Here is a 17,754-nt window from a genome sequence, read left to right on the forward strand (position 1 = left end):
GGCAACACTGGGAGCGGATTTCTCACTGGTTTGACCTAAAAGGGAGAAAGAAAAGGAGGAACTCAAAAAACTGGAAAAGAAAATAAAGATATAACGCTATTTCAAGGAAACAAGGCTTACCTGTTTGTTTGGATAAAGGAGTGTCTCCCAAAGTGCCTTTATCTGACAAGGATTGAGGAAACACAGTCCTGATAGGACTAGGAGTACGTTCAAGATGGGAACTTTGAGATGAAGGGATCCTAGAGACTTTGGGATCCTGAGAATCCTGGGAATCTTGCATCGGTTGCCCGGTTTCCTCAACTGAACCACCAGTAGGGGACTCCTCCCCCACAGTAGGAAAAACAACAGAAAGAGCTGTGATAGCTTCCTCTCCCAGAGCCTTGCCAGTCATAGGAGGGGATACCTCCACCTAAAGGAAGAAGAAGAGGAAAAGGCAGCGCCAAGTAAAAAAAAAAAAAACAACAACGGGAAATGCTAACAACACAATGTCAGAACAAAAGGGAGAAAACAAAAAAAAGGGGGGACACACATACCACATCGTTACCAGAAGATTGGCTTTTACCCTTCTCGTGATCAGACTTGCGCTTGGACTGTAAAGGAAATCACCACTCGTCAGCAAAATAGAAATAAGTGCAACAAGGTGAACAGGTAAAAAAAAAAAAGAGAGAAGAAGGAAAGAAGTCTTGCCCTTCTCTCTCTCTCTACAGATTCTCTGGAAGTCTTTTGCTTACTACGAGTACGCCCAGAGGGTCCTAAAGGAGGCTGGGATACCAAACCAGAGGATTCTAAAGAATCATGGACTGAAGCAGTCACAGGAACCTGGGAAAAAGAAGACTCTACCTTGGTCTTCTTCCGGGTCGTTGAAACCAAAGGTTCCCTGACATCCTTGCCTTCCTGAGATGCCAAGTGTGCTTGAGATTTCCCAGTTTTTCTTCTTTTCGCCTCAGAACCTATCTCCAATCCCCCTGTACTTTCGCTAACATCAACAGCTTTCATTTTCTTCGGCCTGACGTCCTTACCTTTACTCGGAGTAGTGGCAGCACTTATTGTCTCCATTGCACCTTTCTTGATGGGCACTTCAGAAGAAGCGCCAATAATGAGACTATCACCCAGCCAAGTCTCAGGAAAGTCCTGTCCATAAGCCACCCAACCTCCCCTGGAGGCATGCCACTCTGCGAACCCAGTCTTGCTGCTTGCAGCAGCAGAAACAATCCCAGCAGTAGGAAAGGATAAACGTCTATTGGATGTCGGAGCAGAAACAATGCTAGGATTCGGGGCTTCCCAAACTGTACCAGAGCCAACATAATCAACAAAAGACTTTTGTACTCTTCTCCAATAACTGGTATAGCTGCTAGAAGCAAAGACTCCTCTCTGGGAGTTAGGCACTGCAAATTGGGGGCTCCTCCGTGACCAATAAGAAAAGGCCCTGCAGCCTCAGGAAATGATCCAAGGAAGGAAGGGATGGCACCACGTCCTTAAAGACTGGAGGAATGTCTTGGTCAAAACCAAATTGTCGGAGCACCTGGTGTGCTGAATAATGAGTATATTTTGCGCCACTTGAAGAAGGCACAGGAAGCCAGGAGGGGCTAATGCAGGCAAGATAAGCCAGACTGCCTTCATCACCACGGCGCAAGTCAAAGGTATTACATGTAGAAGATAAAAAAGAAGACAACACAGAATCACACACGAAGCCAGGACCAAACTCACGAGGGGATCTCCAATGTAAGCTCCCTGCTTGATCAAATAACTCCACAAGATTAAGGCCACCACCTTTCAAGCTAATCCAATGAAAAATGATGGGAAAGGCATCGATAGAATTGCCACAAAGACCCTTCACTATGTCGGGGGATCCTTGGAACTTGTCCTTCACAAATTTCAAATTCCTGCACTTGGCCAAAGTAGCTGCAGAACGGTCCCACATGAAAATCTGAAGAATGGCACAGTGAAGAGATGAAGTGATCACATAACAAGAATCACCCTCAGTCTCATCTCCATGAAGCTGGTCCAATTGAGAGTAAACATGACCCAAAAACAGAGGGGCCAAAGGATACTGGGTGCCTCGAGCCAACTTGATTGCTAACGGAAAAAATGAAGACTTAACACCGTACCCAGGGAACTCACTAAACAAAAACTTACTAAGCCAAAAAGCCAGAAAACCGGCCCACCTCACTTCCTTATCCTTCTCATAAGAAAGGGTCATCACCCATCTCCCCATCCTAGCCGGCTTACCACCAGAAGAGGCAGCGCGACCACCAAAATGACCAAACAATTTATCCTCTACCACGAGATCCTCACCAGAAAGGTTAATATCAAACGGGCTCTCTTCACCAAACACCGGGAGGAGGAAGTTATTAACCACATCTTCCAAGGTGATCGTCAATTCACCAGCAGAAAAGAAAAAAGTATGAAGAGAAGGGCACCAACGACGTACCAGATGCTTGAGCCCTTTGGCATCTCTGAAACCCTCAAGGTTTCTGGAAATAGCCACTGCCTTTAGGATACCGGCGCGCTCCAAGCGACCCACAAACTCAGCATCAGAAAGTTCCTTGTCTACCCATATAGGCCAGCCCTGAATCTTTCTTGGAACAAAATCAAAGAAAATAGGAACCGCCTCTCGAATTCCTTGTCTAATCTGGAGATCGAAAATCTCTCTAGGGTCAGGAACCTGGGCGGAACCAGCGAAACCCGCTTGGCCAGAAAACATCCAAACATGAGGGGATGGAGGAGCCTCACCATGAGATATATGAGGGGAAAATAAACTGGGAGAATACCAAGGATCTCGTAAAGGGAAGGCTGGACGTTCGGTAACCTCGTGAGAATCACTCGGAGCAGAACTAGAAGAACCTTCACCCTCAGAAGGACTGGGAGTACGCTCTCTCCTCTTTCGAGAAGAAGAAGAAGCCATCGGAACAACACGTACTATGAGAAGAAAGGAGATTGAAAGTGCGAGAAGGAGGAAGACCAGAGTAACAGAGAAGAAGAGAAAAGGAAAGAGAAACTCAAAGAGTGAAAGACTCAGAGAAGCAAAGTGATAAGATGAAACGGCTACAATAAAGGCGCAAATAGCAGTTGGGGAAAACAGTTCATGGAAAGACGCGCTAGTTGCAAAAAGAAATTTAATTTGAAGAAGGGATTAATCAGCGGTTATTAATGAGAAGTAACGGGAAACGAGAAAAGTGGGTAGAAGAGTTTTACCTCAAATACTCAACTGCCACGTCCCGTGTAAAGAGGAAGCTGCAAAAAGTAATAATTATAAGGGAGTGCGACACGCAAAAAGGAGGTGACCAAAAGCAGCAGAAAAGGGCCAGGATCCCAAGTAAAAAGGGAAGGGAACCTAGTAGAAGTTGAGAAAAAGGGGATCCCACGAAAATCTTAGGAAACCTAAATCACTCACGCGTGGGCTTCAGGCAACCCACGAGCTCGGGGGGCTAAATGTTGAGGTCTAAAAAAAAGGGGTCATAGTAAAATAAGCCCAAAAAAAGAACAAGTCCAGCCCAAAAGGAAAATTCAAGCTGAGCCCAAAGAAATAGATACGGGAGACCCATGAGGGAGTAAAAGAAAGGCCCAGAGGATCCTGAAGCCCAGAAAAAAAAGAAGCATCCAAAAAAAGAGGACCACGGCAAAGTATAAGAAGCAAGGATCCTCAGGAACCGTCAATAAGCACGGATCCCTTCAGGCACAAAGAAAAAGGAAGAATGGGACAGATCGATAGAAAGAAGACAGAAGAAGAAAATAAGAAATAAAAGCAAAACGCGAGCGACCTCTCATGGCACAGACAGAAAAGGCCTCGGGGAACCAAGACAGGGAAGAAGAATGATAACAAACGACTTTCAAAAATGGTAGAACAGGATTCCGCCCAAATAGGAAAGAAAAGGAAAAGTGGAAGACGCCAGAAATGGGGATGCCGAGAAGGGCATACCTCAGCACGTCCCAAAGAAGATGGCCAACCGGAAGCTTTCAAAAGAATCAAAACTGAAAGAAGGAAAGAATGAGAAGAAACGGAAAAGGGACTTACCGAGACGATGGAGACGGGACATGCTCTGTTTGCAAAAGAGCAAAACAGGGGAACCAATGGTTCCCCGGGAAGCCCAGAAAACTCCATTATAAAAGGAGGGGATGGGTTGTGAAGAAGAACAGCGAAAAAAGAGTGAGAAAGAAAGAAGAAATTCTCTAGAAAAAGAACTATCAGAAAAATCAAGAGTGAAGAGAAAATATTAAGGGAAAACAAATATTGCTTCCCGGTATCCTGTAAAAGCCACTATTGCACATACTCAGATTCAACGAGAATCAAACTTTGCAAGTTTTGAAGGTTGAAATAGTCATTCAAGACTGCAATTTTTGAGCTTGATTGAACCTTGTATCACGTCCTAGTGAGCTTTCTGTAATCAAACAGATAATGTATTAATGAAACATTGCTTCATATTTCCCAGGATCCCCACAGCACTAATTTTTATCACTTTGTTAATCCTGTTCCTTTCCTTCCGAATTTACCTTGTTAATTTTTGGCACTCTACGATATCCTTGTTTGTCATTTTCTTTATATTGTCAGGAGTACTCTCTGCATTTCACTTGATTCTTAAACAGCTCGTTAGCTGCGGTGAGTCAAGGCCCGGTCCACCAAATCCTCCTTTTCATTTAGGCCCGGGATCCTTGGGCCTGAGTGTCACGAAAAAGGGCACTCTTACAACCGTTTTCACACAACTCATCATGAGAGCAACCCATCTATCACAGAAACCCATTTTCTCAAAAAGCCTCTCCAAATACACCCATTCCACCCGATCGTAGGCTTTACTCATGTCTAATTTGATAGCCATAAACCCATGCTTCCTTGAATTATGTTGCTTCATATGATGGAGGGTCTCAAAAGCAACCATAATATTGTCTGAAATAAGTCTTTCCTTAGCAAAGGCAGATTGGTGTTCAGTAATTAGAGAAGGTAAAAATTTCTTCAACATATTTGCTAAGACCTTAGAATAAATCTTTTAAAGGACATTATAAAGACTAATGGGGCGAAACTCAGACACATGTTCAGGATTTGCTATTTTAGGAATGAGAGTAATGAGTGTATGGTTAATTGGTTTGGGTAGTGTACCTGAATTCAACCATGAGAGGATGGCTGAAGTAACATCATGCTACATCGTCGCCCAAAAGTGTTGGTAAAACAACGGAGGCATACCATCTGGACCCGGTGCCTTTAGGGGAGCCATTTGATTCAAGGCTTCCTTGACTTCCAATTCTGTAAATTCCTTCATCAGTTCTACATTCATCTCATCGGTCACCATGCATGGGATTTTCTCAAGAGAGTCAGCTACAAGGATTGGATTGGAGGTGGAGAAAAGGTCGTTGTAGTAACTTTCCATCACGTGCCCTATTTCCTCTTGGTCGGTCAACCAAGCTCCATTTCGATCTCTTATCCCTCTGACCAGATTCTTTCTAAATCTCTTTGTAGCCTTGCTATGGAAGAAAGCTGTGTTGTTGTCCCCTTTGCTTAACCACAACACCCTAGATCTTTGACACCACATCCATGATTCCTGATCTTGCAACGAGTTAATCTCCACTCTTAGACTTCTAACCCGAGTATTATTCCCACTCACCATAGCCTCATTCTCAGCCAAGACAAGTTGGTTCTTCTTAATCTCTAACTCCCTTCTCACGTTCCCAAAGTTGTGCTTATTCCACCATGTTAATTCTTGTTCACATTTAGCCACTTTTTTCAGAATGGCTATGCTTGGATTCAGCTCCCTTGTATTACTCCAAAATTCCTTGATCGTTTCACCACATGTTGGATCCGATAACCACATTTCTTCGAATCTAAAACATCTCTTCTTTCTAGATTCAGGCAGTCCTGACAAATTGATCAAAAGAGGAGAATGATCCGATGACATATAGCTAAGATGGTGAATTCTAGTTTCTGGGAATTTTCGGAACCAAGAATTTGTAGCCATGCACCGATCCAATCTTATTCTTATGGAATGCCCATCAACGTAGTGTTTCACCCATGTGAATTTAGGCCCCACATATCCCAAATCCATAAATTGACATTCATCGATCACATCTCAGAATAGTTGTATTTGATTGTGATCTCTAGGAATCCCACCCCATTTTTACTCTTTACGAACAATTTCATTAAAATCTCAACCACAAATCCAAGGAATATTCATTCTAGAATTTAGACTTCTCAATTTGCTTCATGCCTCACTCCTCCAATAGGTTTCGGGCTCGCCATAAAAACTAGTGAATCGCCAAGCATTTTTAGTGTTCCCATAAATGATCGTATCAATAAAATACCTGTGAGAATCTACCACATCAACATTAATCCAATTTTTCCAAAACAATACTAAGCCACCGCCTCTATTTTGTCGTAGAACCACCCATTTCTAATCAAAATTAATCTTGCTCAGTACGATCTAGCCTTTCTTCATCTGCCTCTGTTTTAGCTATAAACACGATAGATAAATCTTTTGCCTGTATCAAACTAACAAGCTCGTTCTCTGTACGTGAGTTTCCAAGCTCACGACAATTCTATAATAACAAACTCATTACTTCTGACAAGACTGATTACCAACCTTCGCCAATATTTTGTTTCTTGTTGCAACTCTATGTAAAACCCTTATTATTATTTTTAGTAACTCCCCCCCTCCCCCAAACATACATGCATCCACTGTCACCCCTACTCTAGTGATTCTTTTCCATGTCCCCTCAACATACTCGTGACTGATAAAGGGATTTGGGATATGTGCCAAAGGTGCTTTAGGAGAAAGAGACAAGTGGGCTGGCATTGATGACATACAGAGCACCTTGCCTTCATTGATATTCGGCTGGCCCACATGATTTTCCTTTCCCATGCTAACATCAGACCCTGTTGTTTCTCAAAAAAAAAAAAAAAAAAAAAAAAAACTTCAGAACCTGTTGACTCATTCCTTTTGGAGTCATACTTTCCTATTTCTTTATCTATCTCACCTAATCCCCCCTCAAAAGGTTAATTGAAACTAGTAAACTAAACAACAGTTCCCACGCTGCAGATAGGATATTGCGGTCCCCTAGTCTACGCTGGACACAGCTACAAAATTTAATACAAAAATTAACTCCTCCTTGTGCTTGGCACCATTGGTGCATGCGTCTGTGGTTCGCTTTCACCCCCCATTACATTATAATGGTAGGTGGCAACAGGTTGTGTTAAAAAAAAAATTGTTTTTTTTTTTTTGGTAAACAAAAATTGTTGTTTTCGTTAAGTTGATTTTATTTATTCATATTTAGTGAGTATGATAAAATTTAAATTTATGTCATTTACTTTATGATGATTGATTGATTTTTTATTTTTTTATTTTTATATTGACAGGTTTGAAACCCAAATATTTTGTTTGAGGATAATTGATTTCCTAAGTTTAATCTTAGTTTATTTGCATGGTGCACTATACAAATACACTTGCATTTGTGAGGTGTGCCTTTTCATCTTATGTGGCAATTATTTACCAAAAATTAATAATCTTATGTGGCATGGATTTTAGTTAGTTCATTCGATAAAGTCTCCCATCCTCTAAAGTATTTGAATCTTGTTTATACTAAAAAAGAAATTTATTGGTATCTTAATCTAATATTCCTTCCGTCTCACTTTTTTTGTCTTGTTTAAAAAGTCAAACTTTTTAAGGGTATATCATTTATTGTCTTGTCTACCTTTTAAAAATGTATAAGTTTTCAAAACTATCCTTAAAAAAATCTATAAAAAAATTGAATTAGTAAATTAATGACTTTTATTTTTAGAAATAAGACAATATTTTAGGACATCTCAAAATGGAATAGAAGACAAAAAAAGTGGGACGGAAGGAGTAATAAAGACAATCATAATTAATCTGTAAATTAAGATAAATTTCATATATATATATATATATATATATATTAAAAGTATAACAATCAATTTTTTTTTTAAAAAAAAAAATTTATACAAAATAGAAATTCTACTTTAGTTTAATCTAAGTGTATATGTGTGTGAAACTTCCTCTTGAAAATTTGACCCTTACCTCCTACACCCCACAAACACTTATAACAATCAAAATTATTAATTATTTAACCTACAATTGTACAACTTAGTTTCGTTCATAAACTTGTGACTTTAAACTGAGGGAGGAAGGAAAGCAAGTTTCATTATTCAATTCCATGGAGATCACAAGAGAGATCCATATGCAACAAAAAACAGCCCGCAGGCTGATACTTTTCCCATTGCCCTTGCAAGGCCACATAACCCCTATGCTTCAGCTAGCAAGCATCCTTTATACTAAAGGCTTTTCCATCACCATCATCCACACACAGTTCAACCCTCCCAATCCTTCTAACTATCCTCATTTCACATTTCATTCCATTCCTGATGGCCTTTTGGAAAGTGAAGCAAACACTTCAGATGTTATAAGGCTCCTCACATTGATGAATGTCAATTGTATCACACCCTTTCGTGATTGCTTAGCTAAGTTATTAGCTGATGTCTCCAAGGATCCTGTTGCTTGTTTAATTACAGATGCTATGTGGCACTTCACTCAATCTGTGGCTGAAATCCTCAAGATCCCAAGAATTGTGTTAAGGACATCCAGTGTCTGCTCATTTCTTGCTTTTTTCGCCTTACCACATCTGCTTGAAAAGAACCTCTCCATTCAAGGTGCATTTCTCTGTTGTGTGTGTCTAATTCTATTTTCAATTTACCTACCACTTAAAAAGTTAGAAAATTCATGTATTTAATTACATTTATCAATCGAAATTTAGACCCCATTAATGTGACAGTTTATGAGTTGTCAAATTGTGTTAGCTAGCTATTAGTGCGTGTGTTCTACCGTTCTATTCTATCACCTTCATCAATTTTGATTTTTGAACAAAGTTAATTTTCACAACTGTATCCAAAAAAAAAAAAAAATAATAAAAAAAAAAAATAACTTTTGCTTATCTACACCATTAATATTATTCTTTCATACGCTAATTACAATAAGTTGACATAATATGAAAAATTTTGTCTTTAGGAGTGATGTCAGTAATAATATAAAAATAGTATAATTTTACAAATTAATGTGTTAATAATTACAAAAAATAATTTAAATATTTATTTATAATGTTAATGAAGTGGTTCCAACCATATTTATTTTGTAGTAAAAATTGCAATAGTGTTAATATTCTCTATATTTCTTGGATGTTAAGGGGAAAAAAATCTCTGATATACATTGGAACTTTCAGTTTAGTTCTTTAATTATGATCACATTAGAAAACTGGTTTGGGTATTTATCATCACGTGGTTTCCCATGTGAATATGGGATGTCTTTACCATCTTTGTTTTCATCAATAGCTCGACATCTTCCCCACATTCTGCTGATAGTTCCTGCTAAACATTGAGCATGAAGTTTGGTTTAGTACAAATGTACATACTGATGGGCACAATGTCCTTTTATGTTAGAATATAGTGTCATATTATATATTAAAAAATTCACCTAAAAAATAGATCATGATTTTATGAAAATAGATGCCACTTAAAAAGTTACTCCTATAGTTTTGAGTATAGTTATGTTATATTAATTAATCATTTTTTTTCTTTTCTATATGAGACTTCAATTCACATGCATATACCTAATATTATAAGCTTAATATATTTTTTTTTTAATTTTTTTTAATTTTAATTTATATATATATATATTATATTAAATTTTTTGTAGCACAAATTTACACAATAAATTGTATCTACTTAGATTTTTTTATTGTGTATATAAATTGTCAGGTCAAATCATGTTAATTTTTCGCTTCTTGTCGCTTTCTCTTTCTATGCTTCTTTATTTATATTTTGACACATTCTTTTATCTTTCTGCTTACAATAAATGCATGATAAGCATGTATCTTTTTTTATTTATTTATTTTATTTATTTTTAAGTTTTATTTTTATTTTTAAGTTATGACCGATTAATGTGAATAAGAATGAGAGATACAGTCTACCTGCCAACATTAATAGGGCTTCAAACTTTTTTGTATGCATTGATGAGATTATTAGGTACATACCATGAACATTCAAATAAATCTGTAATAAATAATAAGTATCGATAGTCATTTTTAGTCTTGATTTGAATTAGTATGTCCCAATGACTAACTATTTTTTACTTGAATCTGAATATTTGGACTGAAATGTGTATATAGGAAAAATGGGAGCACCTGTTTGTACATAGAAAAAAAAAACTAATATTATTTTTCACATTGTTATCTCTTGTATAAGAATCATTAATCCATTGAATATTTTAGATTATTGGAAAATTAAACCAATATATGTGAAAATACAGGTGAAGGTTAATGTTTCCTATCATAACGTCGTCCATCTATTTATTTGTTTAATTAATCCAATTGTTTTGTGTACTGTCTTATGAGTAATATTCACCTTTTTCCCCTTTCATTTCTCATAATCTCGATTAGAGGAACCAGTGCAAGAGCTTCCGCCACTGAAAGTGAAAGATCTTCCAATGATTACCACACGCAATTCAGAGGACCTTTATCAACTATTGTCTCTCGCGGTAAAAGAAACCAGGGCCTCCTCCGGATTCATTTGGAACTCATTTGAAGACCTTGAACCATTGGCATTGACCACTTGTACACAGAAGCTTACAATCCCAACCTTTCCAATAGGCCCATTTCACAAGTACTTTCCAGCCTCTTCAAGTAGCTTACTAACACAAGACCAAAGCTCAATTTCATGGTTAAACACTCAAGCACCTAAATCCGTAATCTATGTAAGCTTTGGAAGCATTGCTGCATTAAATGAAGCTCAATTTTTGGAGATAGCTTGGGGCTTAGCCAACAGCAACCAACCCTTTTTGTGGGTGGTTCGACCAGGATTAGTCCGTGGCTCAGAATGGCTCGAACCATTGCCAAATGGGTTCCTAGAAAATTTGAATGGAAGAGGTCATATTGTGAAATGGGCTCCACAAGAAAAAGTGCTGGCCCATCATGCTACTGGAGGATTTTGGACACACAATGGATGGAATTCCACGTTAGAGAGTATATGCGAAGGAGTTCCAATGATTTGTCAACCTTTTTTCGGTGATCAAATGGTGAATGCTAGATATGTGAGCCATGTTTGGAAAGTTGGGGTGCATTTGGAGAATAAGATAGAAAGAATGGAGATAGCCAGAGCAATTAGAAGACTAATGGTGGAGACAGATGGGAAGGAGAAGGAGATGAGAGAGAGAATTGAGCATTTGAAGGAAAAGGTTGATGATTGTCTAAGCCAAGGGGGTTCTTCGTACCAATCCCTAGAGAACTTAACTAGTTATCTATTATCATTTTAGTCCTTCAATCTTGAATTTTTTATTTTTTATTTTTATCCTCAATAATAAATGCTTGATTGTTTATTTTATTTTACATAGGTTTCCAATTCAATCCAAGGGATCATTTGAGTTTAGTTTTTGAGATTTTAGCACCTAGCCAAAATTATGTTTAGGGGAAATAATATTACGGACATGATCGTTTAATCGCTAAGAAGGATTTTAACAAATTGATTGTCCCCTTTAATTTTTATTTATAATGAAAATGTTTTTGTACCAGCTGTGTGTGAGATTTTTTTTTTGAGAAACTGGTAAGTCAATATTATTAAGGAAAATCATATTGGAATATAGCCTCCAACTCACTAGGTAGTTCTTCTACCCATATATTAAAATATGCGGATGAAACCGCTCTCCTACCTAGTGCATGTGCCAACTTATTAAAATTGGCAAAACTGTAGAGATAAACTTTGATTGTGCGCCTCTTCAATTATATTCCCATACAGAGTGTTACACCTTTCCTTAGCTTTTAAGGCCTGAACCACCCTCAGAAAATCTCATTCCACAACCACCTTAAAAATACATAGTTCTTTAGCAAACACAATAACTCGGCATGCAGCTAATGCTTCAGCAGCTTCAACTAAATTGGGCATCGGGATTTTTTGACTTAGAGAAGCTATAACGTGGCCATGACATAACCGCATCAAAATTAGCTATATGGAACGTATCCTGAGGAGGAACCCAGCGAGCTGATATGCTCCCAGTTCTCGGTCTGACATCCTGCTTAGTTGTATCCAAAAATTCAACCACCAAGTCTTTTGCTCGTGCCCCAATCTCATGAAGATTTAGCATGCATTGGATTAGTGTTTTTGTTTTTTTGTTTTCATTTAGTTTATTAATGTATTTGTTTATGTACTATTAGGACATATGTAATTTAATGTTAGGAACATATGTCAATATAAAATTGGTTAATCCATTGACAAAACGCACTTTACTTATAATTGAGTAGATCTAGGATGTGTTTAATACTTTAAGGAACAAGGTTTCAAGAATAAGTGTTAAATCCATGCAAGTTTGTCCAAGAAACAAGTGAAGAAGTGCTGGATTTTAAAACTCGACAACTAGTATCTATAAAGGTTTAAAAAGCTGCTGAAACTCGATGCTCGATAGCTTCTCGATAGATAAGATATCTATCAAGGTTTATGAAAAACAGATTTTTAGCTTTGATTTTCATCAAATCCGTGTGTATATGTTTGAGATTTCTTTTCTCACAACCCTAAACATATATAAGGATTATTTTAAGGGCCGTCAAAGGTTGTGCGAGTGTGAAGCAAAGTTGTGTTCATGCAAATTGTGACCAGAGACAGAATTAGCCCTAGTTCATCTTTCTCTTGAAGAAGCTGCTGTGTTTGTACACTATAGGGTTTTGTAACCAAGGAGTTTCGTGATCTTCATCATGTTGATGAATTGAAAAACTTTGCAGCCAATATCTTTCTCAAGTTGGTGAGTAAGCCGCGTACTAGGATCCGCGCATCGAATTGGTTAGTCACGTACTAGGAGCCATGCATTGAAAAGGAGAGATTGTTATTACAGAACAAGTCCAATTAGGTATTGGGGTAAGGGTTCAATTGTAGGTTGGTATAAGGTACTTGGATTCTTTTACTTGTAACCGCTTATTGTGATAATAGTGGATTCTCGGGAGTGGTAACCTTAAAATTACCTGGTGGGGTTTTTGTCGTGTAGGTTTTCCCCATTCGTAAACAAATCACTGTGTCAATTTAATTTCCGTTGCATTTAGTTAATTGGTAATTTGTTTGTGCTACCACGCGTATTACATGCTAATTGAATTAATTAATTAACTTGGCTAATTAATTTGATAATTCATCACAAGGGATCAATACATTCTTAGCCTATCATGTACAGTTTATTAAAGTCTCATTTCTCTACCTCTTTCAGTTAAAAAAAAAAAAAAGTCTCATTTCTTCTACTTTTACCTACTTTCACAATTTCACCAAATTAGTAAAGCAATAAAAAAACCAATCTATCTAATTGCACATTTATTTTCCGTGTTGCCAATGGCCTCTTATCTTCAAACCAAATAATTCAAGTGGTTTCCTTCATGTTCGTGAGGAAGTTTAAAATCCCCTTATTATAGAAATACTATTATTTGATACACAAAAACCAATTAATCTGCTCCCATGCTCATCAACCTTATATCCTCAACCAAGAGGCCCAAATTACAATAAGAAGACCCACCTTCACTTACACTTTTTCTTGCCAACCTAGCCATCTCAGTTGTTGATTTCATGAACTCCTCCCTCCTTTCTCCCATCAAATCATTCACCATCTTTTCTACAATGAATCTATCACACACATCCTTCATGTCCAATCCTAATTTCCAAACCTCACTCACAAACCTACTATTCAATTGTTGATCACCAAAGTAAGGCCAACAAATCATAGGCACTCCAGCTACTATACTTTCCAAGGTTGAATTCCACCCACTATGAGTCAAAAACCCACCTATTGCATGGTGGGTTAGGACCTCCTCTTGTGGGGTCCAACTCACTATGTACCCTCTCTCTTTTGTCCCCTCCACCAGCTCTATTGGAACCTCATTCCTATCATGCTCTCCAACAACTGAGTCGGATCGTAAGACCCACAAGAATCTTTTTTTGCAATTCACCAAACCAAACCAAAACTCAATGTGCTCATCCTTTGTCATAGTACTAATGCTTCCAAAGCTCACATAAATTACAGACTTCAATGGTTGAGCGTCAAGCCATGTCATGCAACTCCTATCCACTTCAAAGAGGCTGTTTGAAGATTGAGATTGGGACAATGATCTTTTGGCTTCAAGTTGAAACTTTAGAAGCGAGTGGAGGGGTCCAATGGTGTAAACTTTAGAACAATGAGTTCGTATGTGGGAGAGTGCAGGTCCTTCTAGGTCTTCAAATGTGTTAAGTATGAGGGCATGTGCTTGAGGGCTTCATTGAGTCTCGGTTACAAAGATAGGGAGATTGAAGTGGTTAAGGTCTATGCCTCGACAAAAACTTGGGAGGTCTCGGTAACGGAGAAAACTTTCCATGCCTGGCACAGTTGTTATCAAGTGGTCCATGTCCTCATTACCTAGAATTTATTTTAGCACATATACACCCACACATTAGTATGATATCAACTTGAGTGATCTTAGAAACACTAAGAATTTTACCATGTAAAGCACTATATAAACTTTACAGATTGATGTGTCACTAATCATAAAAAAGTCATTCAGACATGGACCACTTGATATTATTATTATTATGTTGTTGTTGTTGTTGTTGAAGTGACATCAATAACATTTTTTTTCACATCATTTATAAGAATTTTGTAGTAAAATTGGTTATTGTTTTAGCATTTTGCTTGGGAATTTTTTTTTCTTTTGGTTGCTTATGAAAAATCAATAAATTTAGTGACACAAAACTTTTCACAAATATTGACATATAGCCTATTGTAATGGGTGCTTAAGAAAAATGTTATCCGTAATGAGTCCATATGAAGTAATATTGCTCCAATCATAATTTTAAACAATTGTGAAAATTTGCATGTCTCCATTGCTCATGGAATATTGACCTAAGAAGAGCTATCAAATTCTTTAAAGAGCTTTCCCAATTTCCCTAAGGAAGTGTCTTAAATTTCAGCTATGTTAAGAAAAAGGAAAATTACTACTTACTAGTAGACACACTCTAGTGTATACATAGTACACATAAATTGTGATTTCTGTGTACATTAGAGTGTGTGTAATAGGCACCACTCTAACAAAAATGACTAGTCTTTTAAAAAATAATATACCTTATATATAAGATTTTTTTTTTTTTTAATATTCAATAATTGGAGGTGAGGAGATTTGAAAACTAGATGTGTCTCTATTGAATATCAAGAGATTTCAATCAAATTCGTGGCTATAGAATGATCAAATTCGTGGATTATTACATAAATAGGTGAGATTAACATTGTATACAACATCTTTAGAACTTATCATCATCCTTTTTGTGCATATTCATGTGCAGTCTGCAACAGGTGAATCCCAAACATTTGTCCGTTTGCAACTGGTGGGAAAAAAGAACTGTTACATTAATGTATTAGTTCAGCTAAGCTAAGTTGAGTTTTCATTTTCTCATGAACAATAAAGAATATTAGACTTTTTGATGGTTTTTCTTTTTTTTCCTAAAACTTTTTTCCAGTAGCTAAAAATGTTTTAAAAAACAAATAAAACCTTGCAAATGGATGCTAAATATGGAAGTTACCTCTAACAGGAAGCTCGCCAGCTTCAATTATATTAGGAAGAGAAAAAAAGGCCCAGAAGCAGCTGGCACTGATGGTACGAAAATAAATGATTGGAATTTGAAGCTCATTGGCAATATCGCTGGTAAAACTGCTAATGAGTCCATCAACTATGATGCAAGTCAAGGAAGGCCTAGCGTTGGAGCCAAGTTGATTTGAAGCCAACATCTCCCTAAGAAGAGGCTTGGTTTCCGAATTTAACGAGTCATACAGTTCCATGAACTTGTCAAGAGCTCGTGGGTGGCAGCTGAAAGGCCATCAGAGACGGTCTTGAATTGGAACCCTGGATAGCAACTAAAACGGGTTTCCATATCGGTGTAGCGGACAAGGCGTTCGTGGATGAAATCAGTGTTGAGGAAGGTGACATGAATGCCGGCAAGGCCAAGAAGCTCAGCTAGCTTGAGCATGGAGTTTACATGTCCCTGCGCCGGAAAGGGAAAGATTAGAACATGGGCAGTAGGACACTGTTCCATGATCAACTTTAGGTTTTTGGATTCACTTAATATTGTCACTTCTTTCTGTGACCCTCCTATTGACACTGCTTGTGGTTTGAGTGGTTTTTACTTTTTATAATTATCTGAACACATTATTGCACAGAAATACATAGCTACGTACACTAACTTCTTTGTCACAATTTCCAATAGTCGTGCATGTGCGTGGCAGAGTACTGTAGAATTGCTTCCTAGCTCCATGTCCATGTCATTGCAAAAGTCGTGCAATTTGTTGTGTGGTCTTAATGTTTTACTCTGGGCAAGCCTACTAAATGACACAAATAATGGTAGGTGCTAACTTATTAGTTGTTGGCACAACGTGTGGCTATGAGAAGAAACACCGTACGTAGAGCCCATGGCAGAGGTGGACAAGACCTACCGACACTGCCAAAGGGATGAAGCCAAAAATTTTCAATTATTTACGAAGAGATATGGAAGTGGAAAAAAAGCCAAAGATGAAAAGTCATAATAAAGTGTATTTTCGTAATTGTCATAGTTAAGTTGTGGGCTGATCTGAGAAATTAAAGAAACTAAAGGGTATACATAGGTAGGCTGATTTGAGCAATTGAGCCCAGTATAATTAAGCTTCCCCCGAGTAAAGAAAAAATAGCCCAATTAACAAAAGTTACCAATTTTTTTTAAGGAATTAGCCCATTAAGCCATTAAGAAAAATTGGGAACACCAAACATATTCAATTCTAGACTCATATGGTACACGTGGTATTATTTATTGTCGTCACGTGACGTAAGGTAGATAAACCTATACCGGAGACACCTTTTTTATTTAGCAAAAAAAAAAAAAAAAAAAATCATTCTACTAAATTCAAAAAAGAAAAACCTAACATTTGCCAACCTTGTCTACTCCCTTTGTCCAATCATGGATTTCGGACTAGCAGAGTAGTAGATAGCAGCGAGACTAGTCTCAGTCGAATCTCCATCAGAGTTGCATCCCTCGCTGCGGTGTGGCCCAATGGTATTTCTCTAACTCCATCTCCATCAGAGTTGCATCTCTCTCTCTCTCATAATAGTCATATGAGCAGAAAGTCTTTTTTTTTTTTTTTTTCTCCATAACAGAGGATTTTATTAGATAAACAAAACAGAGTTTAAAAAACACTACACAACAGCAGAACATAGTTTATACAAACACAACAACATGCGAAAGATAAATACAAACACCCGATAAGAACCAACAGCAGATACATCACAAAAACAAAAGCATTGGAGGAAGATTATTGGCAGCATCGTTTTGAAACAAAACCCATAGAGTCCCAGTAGAGACATTTCCATAAAAAGGTGGGGCATATGTCATATAAAATCTCTCTCTCAGGTTGAGAAGCTCCTCGATTTGCTAGCATATTTGCACAGTTGTTGGCCTCCCTCCACACCTATTCAACGTGAGCCTCCCATTCCTTGTTGAGGAGACACTTGCAATCCAATACTAAATTAGAAACTCAATAGGATACTCCACATTAGTATTCAATCATTTAGCAGCGAGAAGTGAGTCTGTTTGAAGAAGACAATATGTCTGCACATTTATTGGCTTCCCAATAGATATGCCTAAGTCTAACTTGAGGAAACCTGTTAAGAAATGACTTGCAATCATTTAAAGGATAGAGTCTGATCTCTTTGAACCAAAATTCAAACCAAGTTCCACAACAATTTTTGCAT

The 17,754-nt window shown here is 37.7% G+C and overlaps 1 protein-coding gene and 1 pseudogene across 1 annotated transcript; one reads left to right on the plus strand and one right to left on the minus strand.

Moving 5' to 3' along the window:
* The first annotated feature begins 8,091 nt into the window (after window positions 1–8,091).
* Window positions 8,092–11,373, plus strand: LOC126697620 (UDP-glycosyltransferase 76B1-like). The gene is made up of 2 exons (XM_050394694.1): window positions 8,092–8,647; window positions 10,429–11,373. The coding sequence occupies exons 1-2, from the start codon at window positions 8,155–8,157 to the stop codon at window positions 11,298–11,300; spliced, it is 1,365 nt and encodes a 454-aa protein (XP_050250651.1). The 5' UTR covers window positions 8,092–8,154; the 3' UTR covers window positions 11,301–11,373.
* A 1,755-nt stretch (window positions 11,374–13,128) lies between these two features.
* LOC126697618 (7-deoxyloganetic acid glucosyltransferase-like) lies at window positions 13,129–16,197 on the minus strand (annotated as a pseudogene).
* Window positions 16,198–17,754: the final 1,557 nt, after the last annotated feature.

Source organism: Quercus robur, chromosome 8, assembly GCF_932294415.1.
Source record: "Quercus robur chromosome 8, dhQueRobu3.1, whole genome shotgun sequence".
NCBI classification, from domain to species: domain Eukaryota; kingdom Viridiplantae; phylum Streptophyta; class Magnoliopsida; order Fagales; family Fagaceae; genus Quercus; species Quercus robur.

What these genes read in the sequence shown, in the direction of transcription:
- LOC126697620 (XM_050394694.1), top strand. Translation starts at nt 8,155, where the DNA reads ATGGAGATCACAAGAGAGATCCATATGCAACAAAAAACAGCCCGCAGG. An exon ending in AAAGAACCTCTCCATTCAAG is followed by an intron (nt 8,648 to 10,428) that starts GTGCATTTCTCT and finishes AATCTCGATTAG; the next exon opens with AGGAACCAGTGCAAGAGCTT.